We start from the raw sequence: 17933 nt of genomic DNA, 5'->3' as shown, positions 1-17933 counted from the left end.
AGGCTGCAGGCTCTGAGCTGTCAGCTCAGAGCCTGATGCGGGGATTGAACCCACAAGCCATGAGATCATGACCTGAGCCAGAGTTGGACATTTCACCCACTGAGCCACCCAGGCACCCCTATCTTATACGGTGTTCTTCATGACTTGGCCTCATTCCACCTACTAACTTCAGTTCACAAAATTCTCTTGGCCAGGCTATGGGTGCAGGTAGAAAACTCTTCCCGGAGAATGTATAACTCTAACATCTCAAATTGTTTTGGGATTCAAATGCATATTAGCTGTCTTTTTCCAAAGATATTAAGCTGAGATTTTAAAGTAGGGTAGGGATGATAGTACCATGAACCTACCATATTGAAGGAGACTTAAAATCTTTTTTTGGAGGAATGAACTCGAGGCTTTAAAGGCACATCTGAGCTTACAAACAAAAACAACATAGAAAAAGAAGGCACCGTTATTGAGAGTTAGTAGAAACAAATATGGCAGAATCAGTCCTGCCTAGTCTATATATATTGAAATTATTTGATATAAAACATAAAACATGTGTGTGTGTATGTATAGTGTTTAAATTAATAAAAGAAGGTATCACAAGTACAATTAAGGAATAAGAATGTAAATGTAAAAAGTAATCATATCAGAAAATGAACCAAATTCAACTCCCGGAAATAAAAAAACCAAATAACTACAATCTGAAATTTAAAGGCTGAGTTAACCATTGGATATAAAAAGGGAAAAAAATTATTCAGAATGCAACACAGAGAGACAGAGAAAATATGGAAGACACAATAGGAAACATGAATAGAGAATGACAAAACATAATGTATCAATACAATTTGAGTTCCACAAGGGCAATAATGCATTATGGAGAGGCAGTAGTTGAAATAATGGGCAAAATTTTCCAAAATTGGTAAATGACATGGAATCCTCAGATTAAGGAAGTCTAGTTTATCAGAATAAATTCCCTAGGCCTTGCCACAGTGTTGGTGAGAGAAAATCAAACAGAGAAAAAAACAGTGTATCTGAGACTTTTTATTATAGCACTGGGTTATCTTAAAACTTTAGTACCATTTTAGAAAGCATGAAAGAAATAGAGTTATGTTGAAGAAACATGTTAAGTTTTTGCTCCTTCCCTAGTTTCAACTTAGGTTATAATAAAGGAATTTTTTTTAATATAAACTTTTAAGAGTGGGACACATTTTTGGTAGAGAGAAGTTGGAGAAAGCTTGAATTTAAGTTCCTTAAGAGGCAAATGCCCATAGAAAGTAAGTTGATTTTCATTTAAAACTCCAGATAAGATTTGGAGTTGGATGTAATAGGTACTTGGAAAGTGGTGGTCAGGGCAAGAGCTAAAAATTGATTGGAAATCTGTATTATGAAAGGTAGAGAAACCCAGGGCCCTTGCTTTGCCCTTCCCAGCCAAGCAACTGTCCTTCTGTCATACACCAAAGAGATACGTTTACTGTCTAAAGAAATTGAGTCGGAGAAGCCAGGGGATAGCAGACACAGTTGCAAGTGGAATTAGGAACTAGGCTGAAAATGGAGATTAAGTGAAAGTGTTTGTATTAATGATGAAATTTCCTTATCCTCACTGAGTTTCCAGAACACTGGCCATGAGGCGACTTACAGCTTCTAGGAAAAAGACTGGCAGATTCTTCTTTGGAGAAGGAATGAGAAAAGACCCACAGATGCAGATATTTGAGGGGTCCTCCAATACCCTGTCCATTCACACCGAGCTTCCTACCAGATTTTTAGTAGTTTACTCTTAAAAATAAGTGTACAACCAGATTATTTGGTTTTTGGATGTTGAGTTTGGTAAGTTCTTTATAGATTTTAGATATTAACCCCTTATCCAATATGTCATTTGCAGATATCTTCTCCCATTCTGGAGGTTGCCTTTTAGTTTTGTCGATTGTTTCCTTTGCTGTGCAGAAGCTTTTTATCTTGATGAAGTCCCAATAGTTCATGTTTGCTTTTGTTTCCCTTGATGGAGATGTGTCTAGTAGGAAGTTGCTATGGTTGAGGTCAAAGAGATTGCTGTCTGTGTTTTTCTCTAGGAGTTTGATGGCCTTCTGTCTCACATTTAGGTCTTTCATCCATTTTTAACTTATTTTTGTGTATGGTGTAAGAAAGTCCAGTTTCATTCTTCTGCATGTTGCTGTCCAGTTTTCCCAACACCACTTGTTGAAGAGATTGTCTTTATTCCATTGGATATTCTTTCCTGCTTTGTTGAATATTACTTGACCATATAGCTGTGGGTCCATTTCTGGGTTTTCTATTCTGTTCTGTGTCTGTTTTTGTGCTATACCATACTGTCTTGATGACTACAGCTTTGTAATATAGCTTGAAGTCCAGAATTGTGATGCCTCCAGCTTTACTTTCCTTTTTCAAGATTGCTTTGGCTATTTGGAGACTTTTGTGGTTCCATATAAATTTTAGGATTATTTGTTCAAGCTCCATGAAGAATGCTGGTAGTATTTTAATAGGGATTACAGTAAATGTGTAGATTGCCTTGGGTAATATAGACATTTTAACAATATTTGCTGTTCTAATCCATAAGCATGGAATGTTTTTCCATTTCTATGTGTCATCTTCAATTTCTTTCATAAGTGTTTTGTAGTTTTCAGAATACAGATCTTTTACCTCTTTGGTTAGGTTATTCCTAGGTATCTTACGGTTTTTGGTGCAATTATAAATGAGATCGATTTCCTTGATTTTTCTTTCTGCTGCTTCATTATTGGTATATAGAAATGCAACAGGTTTCTGTACATTGATTTTGTATTCTGTGACTTTGCTGAATTCATATATCTGTCTAGCAATTTTTTGGTGGAGTCTTCCAGATTTTCTACATAGAGTATCATGTCATCTGCGAATAGTGAAAGTTTGACTTCTTCCTTGCCGATTTGGATGACTTTTGTTTCTTTTTGTTGTCTGATTGCTAAAGCTAGGACTTCTAGTACAATGTTATATAACAATGGTGAGAGTGGGCATCCCTGTCTTATTCCTGACCTTAGAGGAAAAGCTTTCAGTTTTCCCCCTTTGAGGGTGATATTAGCTGTGGGTCTTTCATATATGGCCTTTATGATGTTGAGGTATGTTCCTTCTATCCCTACTTTGTTTTTATCAGGAATGGATGCTGTATTTTGTCAAACTTAAACTTTTAGCTTGTTGGATTTGATTTGCTAGTATCTTGTTGAGAATTTTTGTATCCATGTTCATCAGGGATATTGGCTTGTAATTCTCCTTTTTAGTGGGGTCTTTGTTTGGCTTTGGAATTGAGGCAATGCTGACTTCATAGAATGAATTTGCACCCAAAAAACACATAATCCAGTTCAGAAATGGGCAAAAAACATGAATAGACATTTTTCCAAAGAAGACATACAATTGGCTAACAGAGACATGAAAAGATGCTCAATATCATTCATCGTTAGGGAAATACAAATCAAAACTACAGTGAGTTACCACCTGACACCTGTCAGAATGGCTAAAATTAACCACAGAGGAAACAACAGGTTTTGGTGAGGATGTGGAGAAAGGGGAACCCTCTTGAACTGTTGGTAGGGATGCAAACTGGTGCAGCCACTATGGAAGACAGTATGGAGGTTCCTCAAAAAGTTAAAAATAGAACTACCCTGCAATCTAGCAAATGCACTGCTGGGTATTTATCCAAAGGATACAAAAATACTGATTCAGAGGGGCACATGCACCCCAATGTTTATAGTAGTGTTATCTACAATAACCTAATTATGGAAAGAGCCCAAATGTCCATCAATTGATGAATGGATAAAGAAGATACGGTATATATGTACAATGGAATATTAGTCAGCCATCAAGAAGAATAAAATATTGGGGCACCTGGGTGGCTCAATCAGTTGAGCGCCGACTTTCAGTTTTCAACTCAAGTCATGATCTCATAGTTTCTTGAGTTTGAGCCCTACACTGGGCTCTGTGCTGATGGTGTGAAGCCTGCTTGGCATTCTTTCTCCCTCTCTTTCTGCCCCTCCCCAGCTCATGCTGTCTCTGTCTCTCACAAAATAAATAAATAAAAACTTAAAAAAAGAAAAAGAATGAAATCTTGCTATTTGCAATGACATGGATGGAGCTAGAGTGTATTATGCTAAGTGAAAAAAGTCAGAAAGACAAATACCATATGATTTCACTCACCTGTGGAATTTTCAGAAACAAAACAGATGAACATAGGGAAAGATGAACATAGGAAAGAAGAAAGAGAGAGAGGGAGGCAAACCATAAAATAAACTCTTAACTGTAGAGAACAAACTGAGGGTTGATGGAGGGAGGTGGGTGGGAGATGGGCTAAATGGGTGATTGGTATTAAGGAGGGCACTTGTGATGAGGACTGGGTGTTATATGCAAGTGATCATTCACTAAATTCTACTCCTAAAACTAATATTACACTGTATGTTAGCTAACTAAAATTGAAATAAAAGCTTAAAATATTAAAAAAAATAACAAAAAAATAAAATACAACAAAAAAAGCATACAACCAAGTATCACTAGGCTAACATGAAAAACAGAGATTCCCTAAATCGATAATGATAATGATAATAAAAGAAACTTTGAATAAAAAGAATATAGAGACAGAAGAAACTCTAAGAGGACTGTAATTAATATTTTGATGAAGGATAAGAGAATATTGTTTACATTAAACATCAGTATTCTGTTTTTTAAGCTCATAGAACAAGAAAAATTTTTATAAGTTAAGATAACAGCAATAAAATCAGTAGAAGGGTTAGAAGATCAGGTTGAAGCAGTCTCCAGAAAATAGAAAAAAGAGAAAGAAAATAGGTGACATAAAATAAAATTGGATCTAACCAGGAAATACAATCCCTCACAGGTATTCAAACAGAGAAGAGGAAATAAATTACTCAAGAAATCTTACAAGGAAAATTCATGTGCCTCAAAGATATACGTCTTCAGATTGACAGAACACACACTGAGTGCCCAACATTCATTATGAAAAAAGAATCAAACTAGGATACAACTTTGTAAATCAGAACACTGTTAATTAACAGACTGTAAAGTTTCCAGAGAGCAAAGACAGATTATGAACAAATATCAAACAGAATGGCATTAGACTGGTTCAAAGCAGCACTGGCATAGAAAATAACAGTGCCTTCAAAGTTCTCAGAGAAAATGATGTTCACCATACCTAGTTCAACTAGCAGTCATGTTTGAGGGACGATGAAGATGGCTTTTGAACATGCATGATATTGAACAATTTTAACTTCCACGCCTGCCTCTTCTTTAGTTTAGACCAGAACAAGGTTTTATGAGGGGTGTTGCCAAGCAGAAGTAGAAATGATGTTTGACTTTCTTGAAAGGTGTATGGGGAACCCTTAAGGGAATGTGTAGAGAAAACTTAGCAAATGCAAAAATAGGGCCATTGTTGACTTAATGAAAAAAAAATTACACAAGGAAGGAAATGTAATATACAATTGGCTCATGAGCCATGATTACACAATCATAATAAGTGACCTTTGAATACTAATTTAACCAGAAATTATTATATATAGCTCAATTTTGAGGATTTGGAGAGGGAGGGGAGCATCATTGTTCATAATAGACACCAACAGAAAGTATCTGAAACAAACAAAAATATTAACAGTGGAAGCTTTGGCATATTTTATAGTAATATGGATATCAATTCTAGATAAAATAGCCATAAGTTTAATATAACTACTTCTAGCGAAAGAATTTGTAGTATTCAACTATGTATATATTATATATATAAACCTATTATATATATAAGTATATATAGTATAAATTACATATCTTGGCTGAGTGAGAGGCCTTAGAACTGGAAGAAGAGGAGACTGTATCTATGAACAGCGGGTCACTTATTCCTATGAAAGCTCTACCCTCTACAAAGTGCTGTCCAATGGAAATATAATGTAGTCTATGTATGTAATTAAAATCTTTTTATTAGCCACATTAAAAAGGTAAAAAGAAATAGGTGTGGTTAAATGTGTATGTATGAATGATGTATTTCACTCAACTCAGTATATCTAAAAAATAATTTCAACATGTAATCAATATAATATTAAGATTCTGTACTCTTGTTTTTATGCTAAGTCTTCAAAATCCAGTGGGTATTTTGTATATAAAGCACTAACCACATTTCAGGAGCTCAGTAGTCAGTCACATGTGGCTAATGGCTGCTATATTGGACAGTGCGGCTTGGCTGTATTGTTGGATGTGGTAAAAGAGGGACAAAAGGTGAGGAACAGAATTTCCTCTGCTGGCAGAGTGCTGGTCCCATGCTGGTGACTGTTGAGGACTCATTTAATGTGACAGGTCTTTATAGCAGGTCTTTGATGAATATTGGATAAATGAGTGCTGAATGAATACACAATTAACAAATGAGTTTTCATATTATGGAATATTGTTGATGTTGATGGGTATTAGTCATAATGGAGAAGCAAAGTGGAAGAGAAACATTGGAAATTTTGTTTCATCTGTAGAAGCCACACCATTCTCTTATGCTTAAATTTGTGCTTCGTATCATGAAGCATATTAGTAATTATGCATAACATATAAAAGATATTTTGGCTTATGTGTATTCTAATACGGTATAATTTTATTTATATCCAGTATTCATACTTTTTACTAATCTAGTATGTTTCCATCCACAAAACTTGAAATCATAGGCAGTACTGGTTATTGAGTGTTTTGGAGAAAGATGCAATATTTCAGTGTTTTGAGCCAAACTGTCAGTTAATAATCTTTGGATTTGACATTTTTATTTTGGGCTGCTTGAAATTTGCTTCTTACAATAAACTTCTAGTTAGTACTTTTTACTGATGTGCCAAACCATGATAATTCTGAGCAATTTATTTTCTCATAAATGATGACATATTACTGAAGTATCTTTATTTTGTCTGTGTTTGGGACATTTAAACATGCTTTTTTATTTGTTTCTTGTCTTTTAAATAGGTGCCAATGATACTAAATTCACTACAGAGAAGTGTACAGGCAGTGTTGGTGGGAAAAATTCAAATTCAGGACTGGTTTAGCAATGGCATTAAGAAAGCAGCTTTAATGCACAAGTGGCCATTAAAGGAAATATCCGTTGATGAAGATGATCAGTGTCTACTTCAGAATGATGGATTTTTTCTTTATCTGTTATGCAAGGATGGATTATACAAAATAGGCTCTGGATACAGTGGAACAGTTAGGGTAATGTGATTCCTTACAGTTCTTAATTCTAGCAGAAGTTATCCCTAATTGTGTTTTGTTTTCAGCTTCATTTTTACAGTACTATTTAATTTTGATGTAATCATAATGGAAACGCAAGTATAAAATGTCATCCGTTTATGTTATTTTTCATTGATTATTAATTATGCAACTGTTGATGGGCTTTTTTGTTACTTTGCAGGGCCATATATATAATTCTACATCTCGCATCAGAAACAGAAAAGAAAAAAAGTCTTGGTTAGGGTATGCTCAGGTAGGAGAATATCCACAATAAACCACACTTTTCTTTCTTATAGAGCATGTGGCTTGTACTTGTTCGATCAATAAATAATGTGACTTCTGTTTAAATAGATATGGTATATTTTTACTAATATGGCTAATAACAATGATACAGTGTAGTATAGAGAACATTGGCTTAGAATTCATGAGAGGTTTACTTTTAGTTCTGACCGTGATCTTTACTAGCTGTGTGACTTTGGACAACTCAGTTAACTTATTTGATCCCCTGTTATTTAGCCAAATTTTGTGAATCTCTAGATAAGAATGGAGACCACCATTACCATTAGTAAATATGAATTGGGAATGTGTCCATGACGTGAGTCCAAATTAGAATTTCTTGCCACAAGACCCTCCACTTTAAGCCTAGATCAGTACCTTCCAGGAAACAGTGCGTGGTCTGCCCAGGAGATAGTTACCTGTATGGAGGATCATGCAAAGTATTCCCAAAGAGAAAAGTGGTAGGCCCATGTTGCTTTCTTAATGCTGTGATCTCATCACCTGACTAATGTGGCCAAATGGGTGTCAGCAGTCAGACACACTACTACACTCTTCACCTCCCATGAAGAGAAGCGAATGAAGGATGGAAAAGGGCCAGAAGTGTTTATTTCCATACTCTCCCTTCCTGAGAGGTAAAATACAAGCTCCCTTGTGGAAGGATGTCGAATAAATATGTCCCCGCATACCTGTCTTGCTCAGCTCAGTGCTTGTTGTCATCATCAGATTATAAGATATATTTGAAAGGATTTTGAAAATTAAATAAATTGTTATATGAAAAATAATTGTGCTAGATCAACTATTGGGGAGATTTTGAAATTAAATTTTAAATGTCAAATTAATTTCTCAGCGATTGTCTTTTAAAACTTAACATGGTTCAAAACATCAAATTGTTATTTGCCACTATAGTATGTTATAAGGAATAAGGACATGGAAGTATGTCCAGTGACATATCATTCCATCTCAAACCACTACTCTATTCATTTCTTAATATTAACCTAAATATTTCAGCTATATTTCCTTAAAATATTTCTTAAAGTAACAGTAGTCATTTCTATTATTTACTTGGCAAATGATAAAATAATTTTGAGCAAGATGTCTGTACTGGCCTGTGTGGTGTATCTCATATATGTATCTGAGAATGTAATAGGTTAAATTGATACTCAGTGGTATACAATTTCCTCCTCTTATTAAAGCACACCTCAGAGACTTGTATTTTTAATATTTAATCTGTTGTAGACACGAAATTTGACATATTATCATACCTCAGAAAACTATACAGACCTGTATGACTATTGTTTCTGCTAAACAGCTAATGAAAAGATATTTGTACACATAACACAGCAAAATATTTTGTTGTTTACAGGGTTATTTATTGTATAGAGATGTGAATAACCACAGCATGACAGCCATAAGAATAAGCCCTGAAACACTGGAACAGGATGGTACTGTGATATTACCAGGTATGTTATTCAACTAGTCATTTGTTTTCTTTACAGGTAAATTTTAAGAGATGTGCATGTTGGGCCTTTGGACCTATAAACAATGATTAGCAAGGGATAGTACTTGCTTATAAATAGGTTGAGAAAAATCTTGACATACAAAAATGTTATAGTGTGTATAAAGTTAATGCATATGAGGAAAACAGACATCAGAAATATAGCATAAATCATTTTAGTGTTTGTTTTCAAATCACTGCCCATCTGCAGCCTGGTCCTTCACCCTCACCACCAAGACTAATTCAGCTGCTGAATAAGGGGGTGAGGTTTCTTTGTTGCTCCTAATAAAACCATGACTCTGGCTCTTATAAAACTTGGTATGAAGAACTCTCTGTTAATTTTTATTTTTACTTTAATAGCAGTACACTTTGGGTTTTCCTCTTCATATGAAAGGGTTTTCAGAGACAGATTTTAGAATGGATCAGGAATTTTTTTTAATTCCATCATTTATACTTTTTAGTAATACTCTGGTAAGGCACATTGGACACATTTCATTTTGCTTTAATTTTGAAGTTGCACATATGCATTTGTCTCTTAAATCACTGTACTTTCTAAATTCTGGGGCAGTGGATCTTAAATTTTGTAGAACACTGGGCAAATGCATGATATCCATTTTAAAATCTTTGAATTTGCATATGCCTTTAATGCATAGTGAGGAAGTTTGTTTATATTAAAATCTTAAATGTTTAATGTGTCTATCAGTAATTTCATGAAGAGCAGCAATACTACTTTTAGGCACTTGACCGTCTGAAAATGATCGAGAACTACTTCTGAAGAATACATTGGGAAGGATAATTGCTCCCAAGCTGCTTGTTAATTTTTTAAAGGTTCCTTCAACTTCATCAAACATTTATTCAGATGTTGCTATGCATGTATATATATATATATATATATATATATATACACACACACACACACACACACACACACACACACACACACATATATATATATATCCAAATTAGTGTACATGACACCATGTTAAGGTAAATGCCACATTTCATGTGTGTTTCAACAAATAAAGTACTTTGGAAAACATAACTTATTAGAGCTATTTTATAAATCACTGTTTACAGATATATCTACAGGTTTTTTTAAATCACTGCAAGTCCTGGGCCATGCCTCTGGTGATGATGATGATGATAATAATTTTAAAATGATTACATGTACCCCCTTATATATACATATATTAAAAATAATAATATTTATTGTATAAGTATATATAAGGAAAATATAAAAACTAATTGTAACCCCACTTCTCATGTATAAACACTATCAGCATATTGGTAAATATCCTATCTTTTTCCTATGTTTAGATGGACATTGTTGTGGAAAAAAAAAAAAAAAAGAAGAGATCATATGCTACCTAATCCTTTTTTTGGACCTATCCCTTTCACTTAATATTCTGCATATAGTTCCAATATCATTTTAATGTTACAAAATACATTCAAATGGAAGTGCCTCCTAGTTTTTTACCATATAAGTTATACTGTAATGAGCATCCCTGTTGCTCTTTGTGTGTGTCATTTTAGGATAATGTCTTGGAAGAAAAATTTTAAACACTCACCCCCACCATGCACACACCAACAGGTAGATACTAATATAAAAGATTTGCTTCTGAGAAACCCTGATCAATTAACAGAGATTGTGACTGAGAAGATTATTTGAAAATGGCTTATGTATAGCTGTTTTATTTATGATGAAAATATGATAAGAATTGACTTGTTAATGTTTTTGTTCAGTTTAAATCCCTCTACATCATTTAACATATGAAATACAACTTTTAACAGTACAAGTGTGGCTTTCTTTGTTTCATGAATACATGCCATATTCAAGGTGAAGAATGAACCAAACTTTGGGAGGACAGTCCCGTGTTGTATGTCTTCCCAACTGGCAGATGTTGCTTGATATTTTCCTGAAGATGCTGTCTTATAACATTACATGCTGGATAAAGAAAGGATAAAGAGAAAATCTTTTTGAAATCATGCAGCAGGAAGACTTGCGCTCAAGCCCGAAGATACCCGGAAGATACCCATCATCATTTTTCCATTTCTTTGACCTGGTCTGCAATTTCTTCAATAGCACTCTTTTTTTTTTTTTTTTTTTTTTCGTTTTCCCCCTAACTAGGGGCAACTCTATAGTTTTCACATCAAGAAGCACAAGTAAATTGTCAGGTTTATAGATGGTAATGAATACCATATTTAAAATTGACATAAATCTGGTAATTCCTTGAGCTTCATGTTTCAACTTGTCTTATAGTTTAGCTTGTAAATAAGTTATTTTCAACCTAGCATTGATGAACTTAGAACATACTTTTTTCTGTTAATAATCATTTTAGCCTTTATATGTTGACATATCTTTTATATTGTATCCTATGTCATTTACTCTCCATGTCTGGTGACAGATTGCCTCAGATCATGAGAATTTTTGCTACTCTTCTTGCGCCACTTCACTCCTCACCCCTGCATTTATCTGAAATTATAATGAGTTTTTCTTCTTTGCTTTTTAGTTTAAAATCTTACTGCTTAGAGCTTGGGAAGCATCTTTCTTGCGCCTCTTTGTATTCTGTACAGTGGACTAGGAACTCTTTCTTTCGATTTCTCCTCTCTTTGATTACCAAGTCTCTTGGGCTACCAGTGGGCCTTGTCTCCCAGTTTCTATTTCCAGTTTGTGATCACTGAATTCTCTATTTGGTAAGGGTCTGCCTGTGTTTTGCATATTTATAATAAGGAAGTATGCTAGTATGAAGCTCCTGGGCAAAGATATGGAGTAATCCAGCTTATTTGGGTGGGCTCCATTACTGCATTCCAAAACCAGAATTTTACGTTTTGTTGATTCAGGTGCAAATAGAAATGAAATATTATTTTGGTATTGTAATTAATGGAGAGATTCATCCTAGTTCTCTGCAGTTATTTTGAGAAGTGTGTGTGCTTTTATACTTGCTTGCCGAACATTTGTTTTTCCAAAAGGATACAGTTTATATTTAGATGTTGATTTTGCTTGTAGTTTCATGTTGTTCAGTAGCAATCACTAACACATGTTCCAGTGGTCCTTCTGTAATACTGGTATCCCTTGTTACAATGGCATTTGTGCATTATTTTGATCAAAGTAGATAGTGCACTGTTCCACAGAGATACATATCATATTGATAAAACACAATAATTCCAGCCAAAATATATGAGTGCTTTCAGACAAAAGAAATACATAAACCTAAGTGTGTTTGTTGTACAAAGCAGATGAACATTTAAAATGTGTAGCATGCTGTGGGCGCCTGGCTGGCTCAGTCAGTACAACATGTGACTCCTGATCTTGGGGTCGTGACGTGAGTTCAAGCTCCAGTTGGGCATTGAGCTTACTTTAAACACACGTGCGCGTGCGTGCGCACACACACACACACACACAAATGTATACATAGCATGCTAAATGCTGAAAATGCTGGGAATAACCATTAAACTTCTAAGTGGAAATGGTATAACCAGTTCTGTTTGATAAAGCAAGGGATATCTGTAGCTGGATGCCATAGACCTCAAATGCAGAAGCTTTAGGTCTATCTGTATTTTTCTGTGACACTAATGACTGTGATGTATGTCTGAAGGTAGAGTGTTGCCTACATTGCATGTATTGAAATGATTATAACCAACATTATAGTTTGTTCATCATGGTGCATGTTTATTATCAGACTACATCTAATACTAATTCATTTTGAAATTAGGTGGGCTTTCAGGTCCTTGATTATGGAAGATTTATAAATGTAAGCACAAAATGTAATAATAGTTGAATTACTTAGTTTCTGCTAATTTGTAATTCTTTATTAAAAAAGCACAGTATCCCTTTAAGTTTAAGTTTATCCTTATTGCCTGGAGAACTCTCATTCTGACTTCAACAGAGGAGTAAAGTCATTTTGTGAGCTATTTATTTATATTGTAATATAATTACTTTTTCCTCTTCTTGTACAGATTGCCATACTGAAGGTCAAAATATTTTATTCACTGATGGAGAATATATTAATCAGATCGCTGCTTCAAGAGATGTAAGTACTCTGAATCATGAATAGCTGGTGTAAATGGAATCCCTTTCTCATAAATTATTTGTTATTAATTAGTATAAAGCCTTGGAAGACCCGTTTATGCAACATAATACTCTGAGTGTTTTCTTTCTTTTAGGATGGCTTTGTTGTCAGAATTTTTGCCACAAGCACTGAACCTGTGCTACAACAAGAATTACAACTTAAACTGGCCAGAAAATGTTTACATGCCTGTGGAATCTCACTATTTGACCTGGAAAAGGACTTGCATATTATAAGTAAGATAGTCAAATAAGCCTTTCTCCCATATTTAAGTTTTCAGATTCTTTATTCTTTTGAAAACTAGTACAGTGTTTTAAGCATTGTGTGTTATGTTTTGGCAGTTACTTTGCTGTTACTATAAAGCAACTTATGAATTAGTATGCATAAGTAACTAGGAAATATGGCCTTTAAACAGAGTGTGTTATATGAACACCATTTGAAGAAAGTGACTAATGATTTTCCGTTTTCATTTTAAATAGAGCAAATGAAAATAAACTTACATTTGATAAGAATTATAGGCAGCACTTAGGGACATCCTTAATTTATATGTTCTATCTTTATTCAATTATTTAAAATTTTGAAAACTTGCGCTGTAAATATTACTACATTAATATACATAGTTCCCTCATTAAAACCTTTGATTGTTAATTTGAACAGATTTTTAGGACAGCCAGTAGATCCCGTAGATTGTGACAATGGTAATTGGCCTAAAACACTGATTAATAATCTTTCATTTGGATGCAGAAATAGGGACAGCCACAGAATATTTCTGTCTTAGTATACATCCTCCTGCAGTGTCCTAGTAGTAATTAGGATCCTCTTTCCCAGGAGGCTCTCAATTTTGGTTTGCCGTGCTGTTCCAGGTTTAATAGTGCCATTTCTAACATGCAGGATTCTTTGCAAGACCCACCTTTTTGACTATTATCTCATTAAGTTTAATAAACTTGACATGAGTGATATGCTTTGCCTATTTTATTTAATTATGTAGTGTTTTTATAATTTTTCCATAGAAAGTACTGAAATTGTAGTTTTTAAATTTAAAAAGCTCATAAACTAGTAGTTTATATTAGACAAAATCATAAAATATACCATATGTAATTATTTACTCATAGTTTTAGAATTTGAAAATATGCATAAGGGTCTTTGTTATGTGTGCACACATATGTATCCAAATTCATGGAGTAGCCACATGAAATGTTCTTCTGTAGAAAAGAGCATGGAACAAAGAATCTAATATACCTTAATTCAAATATCTGCACGACATTGTTCAAGCCCAAACGACTCTGTGTCTGCACTAACCTCATCGAGTAAACCAGGCAGTATATTTGTGAAAATTGAATGGGATAAGGTTCATGCACTATGTAATGCCTACTACCTAATAATAATGCTCAATAAAAATTTCTTAATTCATTAATTCAAGAAATATTGCTGACATTGGTTTTAAACATTTTTTTATGTTTAAAAGATTAATTTGGCACTAGTTTGGAACAAGTTAAAAATTTATGGTAATTTTATCTTTCCTTGGAGTACGGTACATACTGTTAATTTTTTTTAAGTCAGGAATATGGCATATTTTGTCATCCTTGTTTTTTCTTTTTTTTAATTGAAGTGTAGTTGACACACAATGTTACATTAGTTTCATAGTGATTCAACAAGTTTATTGTCATCCTTGTTTTTGAATGGTACTGAGTTGACCTTTCAATAACTCAAAATAGTGCAAAATTATGATTTACATTGTTCATCTTAAAATATAGTAATATTTATGAGTCTTGTATTATCAGGCACAGGATTTGATGAGGAGTCAGCAATTCTTGGTGCAGGGCGAGAGTTTGCACTAATGAAAACAGCAAATGGAAAGGTAAATTACTCTTTAGTATTAAAAATGAACATCCTGTGTTTTATGAGATAACCAATTGGTATAATCAGTTGATTAGTTTATTTACATAGACCACATGTTTAAACATAATTGAAATTTTGATTTTAAATTATTTTATGTTTTTTTAATATGGTGAAGTTTTATTCATGTTGAAATAGTATAAAAGAAAATTGTGAGATACAAGAGTATAAAACTTTATAAAATGTTACATTTTTACAGATATTTTAATTATGGAGCTTTTAATTCTTTGAGTGGGAATGAATTCATATTTTGAGTTTATTTTGATGAACACATTTATTGCAAATTTCTATAAATGTTCAGAAATATAAAGACTACAATTTGGGGAAAGTAGGAGCAAGTATAAGTGACAGATTGTAGAGCTCAGTCTGTAGAGATAGAAGCTTCTTTCTTATCTCATGGGTGTGAGAATAAAGTGAGGTAATTACAAGAATTTTGAAAATTACAATGACTAGGGGAGCCTGGGTGACTTACTCGGTTAAGCATCTGACTTTGGCCCAGGTCATGATCTCATGGCTCATGAGTTCGAGCCTTGGATCCTGCTTCAGATTCTGTGTCTCCCTCTCTCTCTGCCCCTCCCCCGCTCATGCTCTGTCTGTCTGTCTGTCTCTCTCAAAAATAAACATAAAATTAAAAAAAAAGAAAATTAAAATTACTAGGCAATTATGGTATATTAATATGTAGGGTTTTTTACATTAGGAAAACAAGTTGAGAATTTTATCCATTTCCTCCTCTTGTGAGGTTAGAGTATATTTGTGAAGTATATTTTTATTCATATCTATCAGGAGACTTATAATGGAAGATTATAGATACCTTGAATAGATACGAAAAAGCTATTATGAACTGGATCTTTAGAAAAATATGTATATTTCTCTCCTACCGATTGATCTCACTGAAGTATAAAAACAGTTTGGTTTCTTGTTATTTTTGTTTTTTAGTAAGATATGAAAGTCTTTTTTCTCTCATGTGAAACCTGGTACACTACCCCAAAAGGCACCATAAATCTCTGTCTCTCTCTTACTCCCTCTTTTTTTTTTTTTTTTTTTTTTTTTTTTTTTATATATAAGATATATTATACTGGCAAGTACCAGAGTCTTGGAATCAAGCAAGGTGGTCCTTCAGCAGGAAAATGGGTTGAACTACCAATTACAAAATCTCCAAAGATTGTACACTTTTCAGTTGGACATGATGGTTCTCATGCCCTTTTAGTTGCAGAAGATGGAAGCATATTCTTTACAGGATCTGCTAGTAAAGGAGAAGATGGAGAGTCAAGTAAGTTGACTAAGAAACTGGACATTCAGTAAAAATATTGTGGAATTTATTAACATAAGGTATATCAATTTCAGTAGCCTTACCAGATTAACCTTACCAGATTAATAGATGATTTTACATTGTGGCATAATCAGTTAATAGTGTACTGTTCATTAAAGAACTGGGATTGCTGATTTCATTGTAGAGTTGATTTTCGTAAATTTTTATATATACTTTTTGTATGTATATATTGCTATTCATCTGTTTTGCTCATTGGTGTTATTTTTAAAAACGTATTTATTACAATATATTATCTTAGGTCACCCAAAATTTTATAAGGAATATATATTTCAGAATGAAGTAAACCTTTTGTTGCCTTGTATAGTAGCTTTAGTTATGGGTCACTATTCTTGGTGTTATTTCTCTGTAATTAAATCATTCCTAAACAATGAAAACAATTTTATCTCTTATCTTTCCTATATTTCTGTTCAGTCTTTCTCAAAGTGCCATTTTTCTCTTTTTGTAACTTCCCATATACTTTACATGTTTTAGCACAGTGGAGTAGCATCTTATGAGGATTAGGTTTGAATTCAACATCTAATGTAAAAATCATGTGTAAATAAAAGTTACTTGGGAAAAAAAACGCATAATGTGTATTGCCATCTCAGAAACTTGAGCACAGCCAAGTTTCCTTCTAGCATTTGGAGGACCTTGTTCTTTCTTTGAGCATGAGATAGTGTAGTTGCTGTATACATGTATATGGGTCATGTTATATGAAAAAGTATAATGGTATTTTAAGTCCCAGAGTTGTGCCCAGCATAGCAATATGTTTTTATTCTGAAAGGCATCAAGAACTGGGATTGACCAAAGGAACAGAAGATTGATATTCCTCGTCTTTTGCTCATTTCAGGGATTTAGTTTTTGATAGCAGAGGCTACTTGGATCATCATCCACATTTAAATTTATTTACTCTTTCTCCATATATGTATTTCCCATCCACTAATTTCCCATCCCATATACATATACATATACATATACATATACATATACATATACATAGATATATGTATATGTATATATATATGGAATAGTGTTAATAATGTGTAAATAGCTAATACAGAGATTGAGGTCCCCAGAAGTTTGTTAGAAATTGGTGTTTCTCATTGGAAATTTTAACATATAACAAAAGGATCTGACAGTGATAGCCTAAGTATTAATTAGCCATATGAGGCTTGCAGGTTGACTCATTTTAATTGACATGTTGGGAATCCCAGGCCTTTGTGAAAATAAATAAAGTGTGTCATAAATGCATATATTTTTATTTATACATAGATGTCTTAAATTAATTTTGTTTTGTGTTATTTTTTAAGCTAAGAGCAGACGGCAATCAAAACCCTACAAACCTAAAAAGATAATTAAGATGGAAGGAAAGATTGTGGTGTATACAGCCTGCAATAATGGAAGTAGTTCTGTTATTTCTAAAGATGGAGAGCTATACATGTTTGGGAAAGATGCCATTTACTCTGACAGTTCAAGTAAGTTCAACTTAAATACATTTCACTTTTATACAAAGAAAGTCCAATACTAGACATTATATTGGAAAGATATGTCTAGAAAATTAACAGTTCTAGCATATTTTCTTTACTTTTTCCACATTTCTTTCAGCGACGGACCATACCTGCCTGTCCACCAAGCTGCGACACACTGTCAGTTCTCAATAAATATATATTGGATAAATGCA

The 17933-nt window shown here is 33.6% G+C and overlaps 1 protein-coding gene across 12 annotated transcripts in view; it reads left to right on the top strand.

The window, feature by feature from the left end:
* Nucleotides 1-17933, top strand: part of MYCBP2 (MYC binding protein 2) — a 283680-nt gene that overhangs the window by 55650 nt on the left and 210097 nt on the right. For all 12 annotated transcript variants that reach the window (XM_042978630.1, XM_042978658.1, XM_042978633.1 and 9 more), the window contains exons 6-13: nt 6949-7191; nt 7391-7462; nt 8849-8945; nt 12938-13011; nt 13145-13283; nt 14829-14905; nt 16009-16213; nt 17563-17727. In XM_042978630.1, coding sequence (XP_042834564.1) covers nt 6949-7191; nt 7391-7462; nt 8849-8945; nt 12938-13011; nt 13145-13283; nt 14829-14905; nt 16009-16213; nt 17563-17727 — 1072 coding nt within the window. The remainder of the gene's footprint in view (nt 1-6948; nt 7192-7390; nt 7463-8848; nt 8946-12937; nt 13012-13144; nt 13284-14828; nt 14906-16008; nt 16214-17562; nt 17728-17933) is intronic.

This window comes from Panthera tigris, chromosome A1, assembly GCF_018350195.1.
Source record: "Panthera tigris isolate Pti1 chromosome A1, P.tigris_Pti1_mat1.1, whole genome shotgun sequence".
Classification (NCBI taxonomy): Eukaryota; Metazoa; Chordata; class Mammalia; order Carnivora; family Felidae; genus Panthera; species Panthera tigris.
This window is presented reverse-complemented; position numbering and strand designations above follow the sequence as displayed.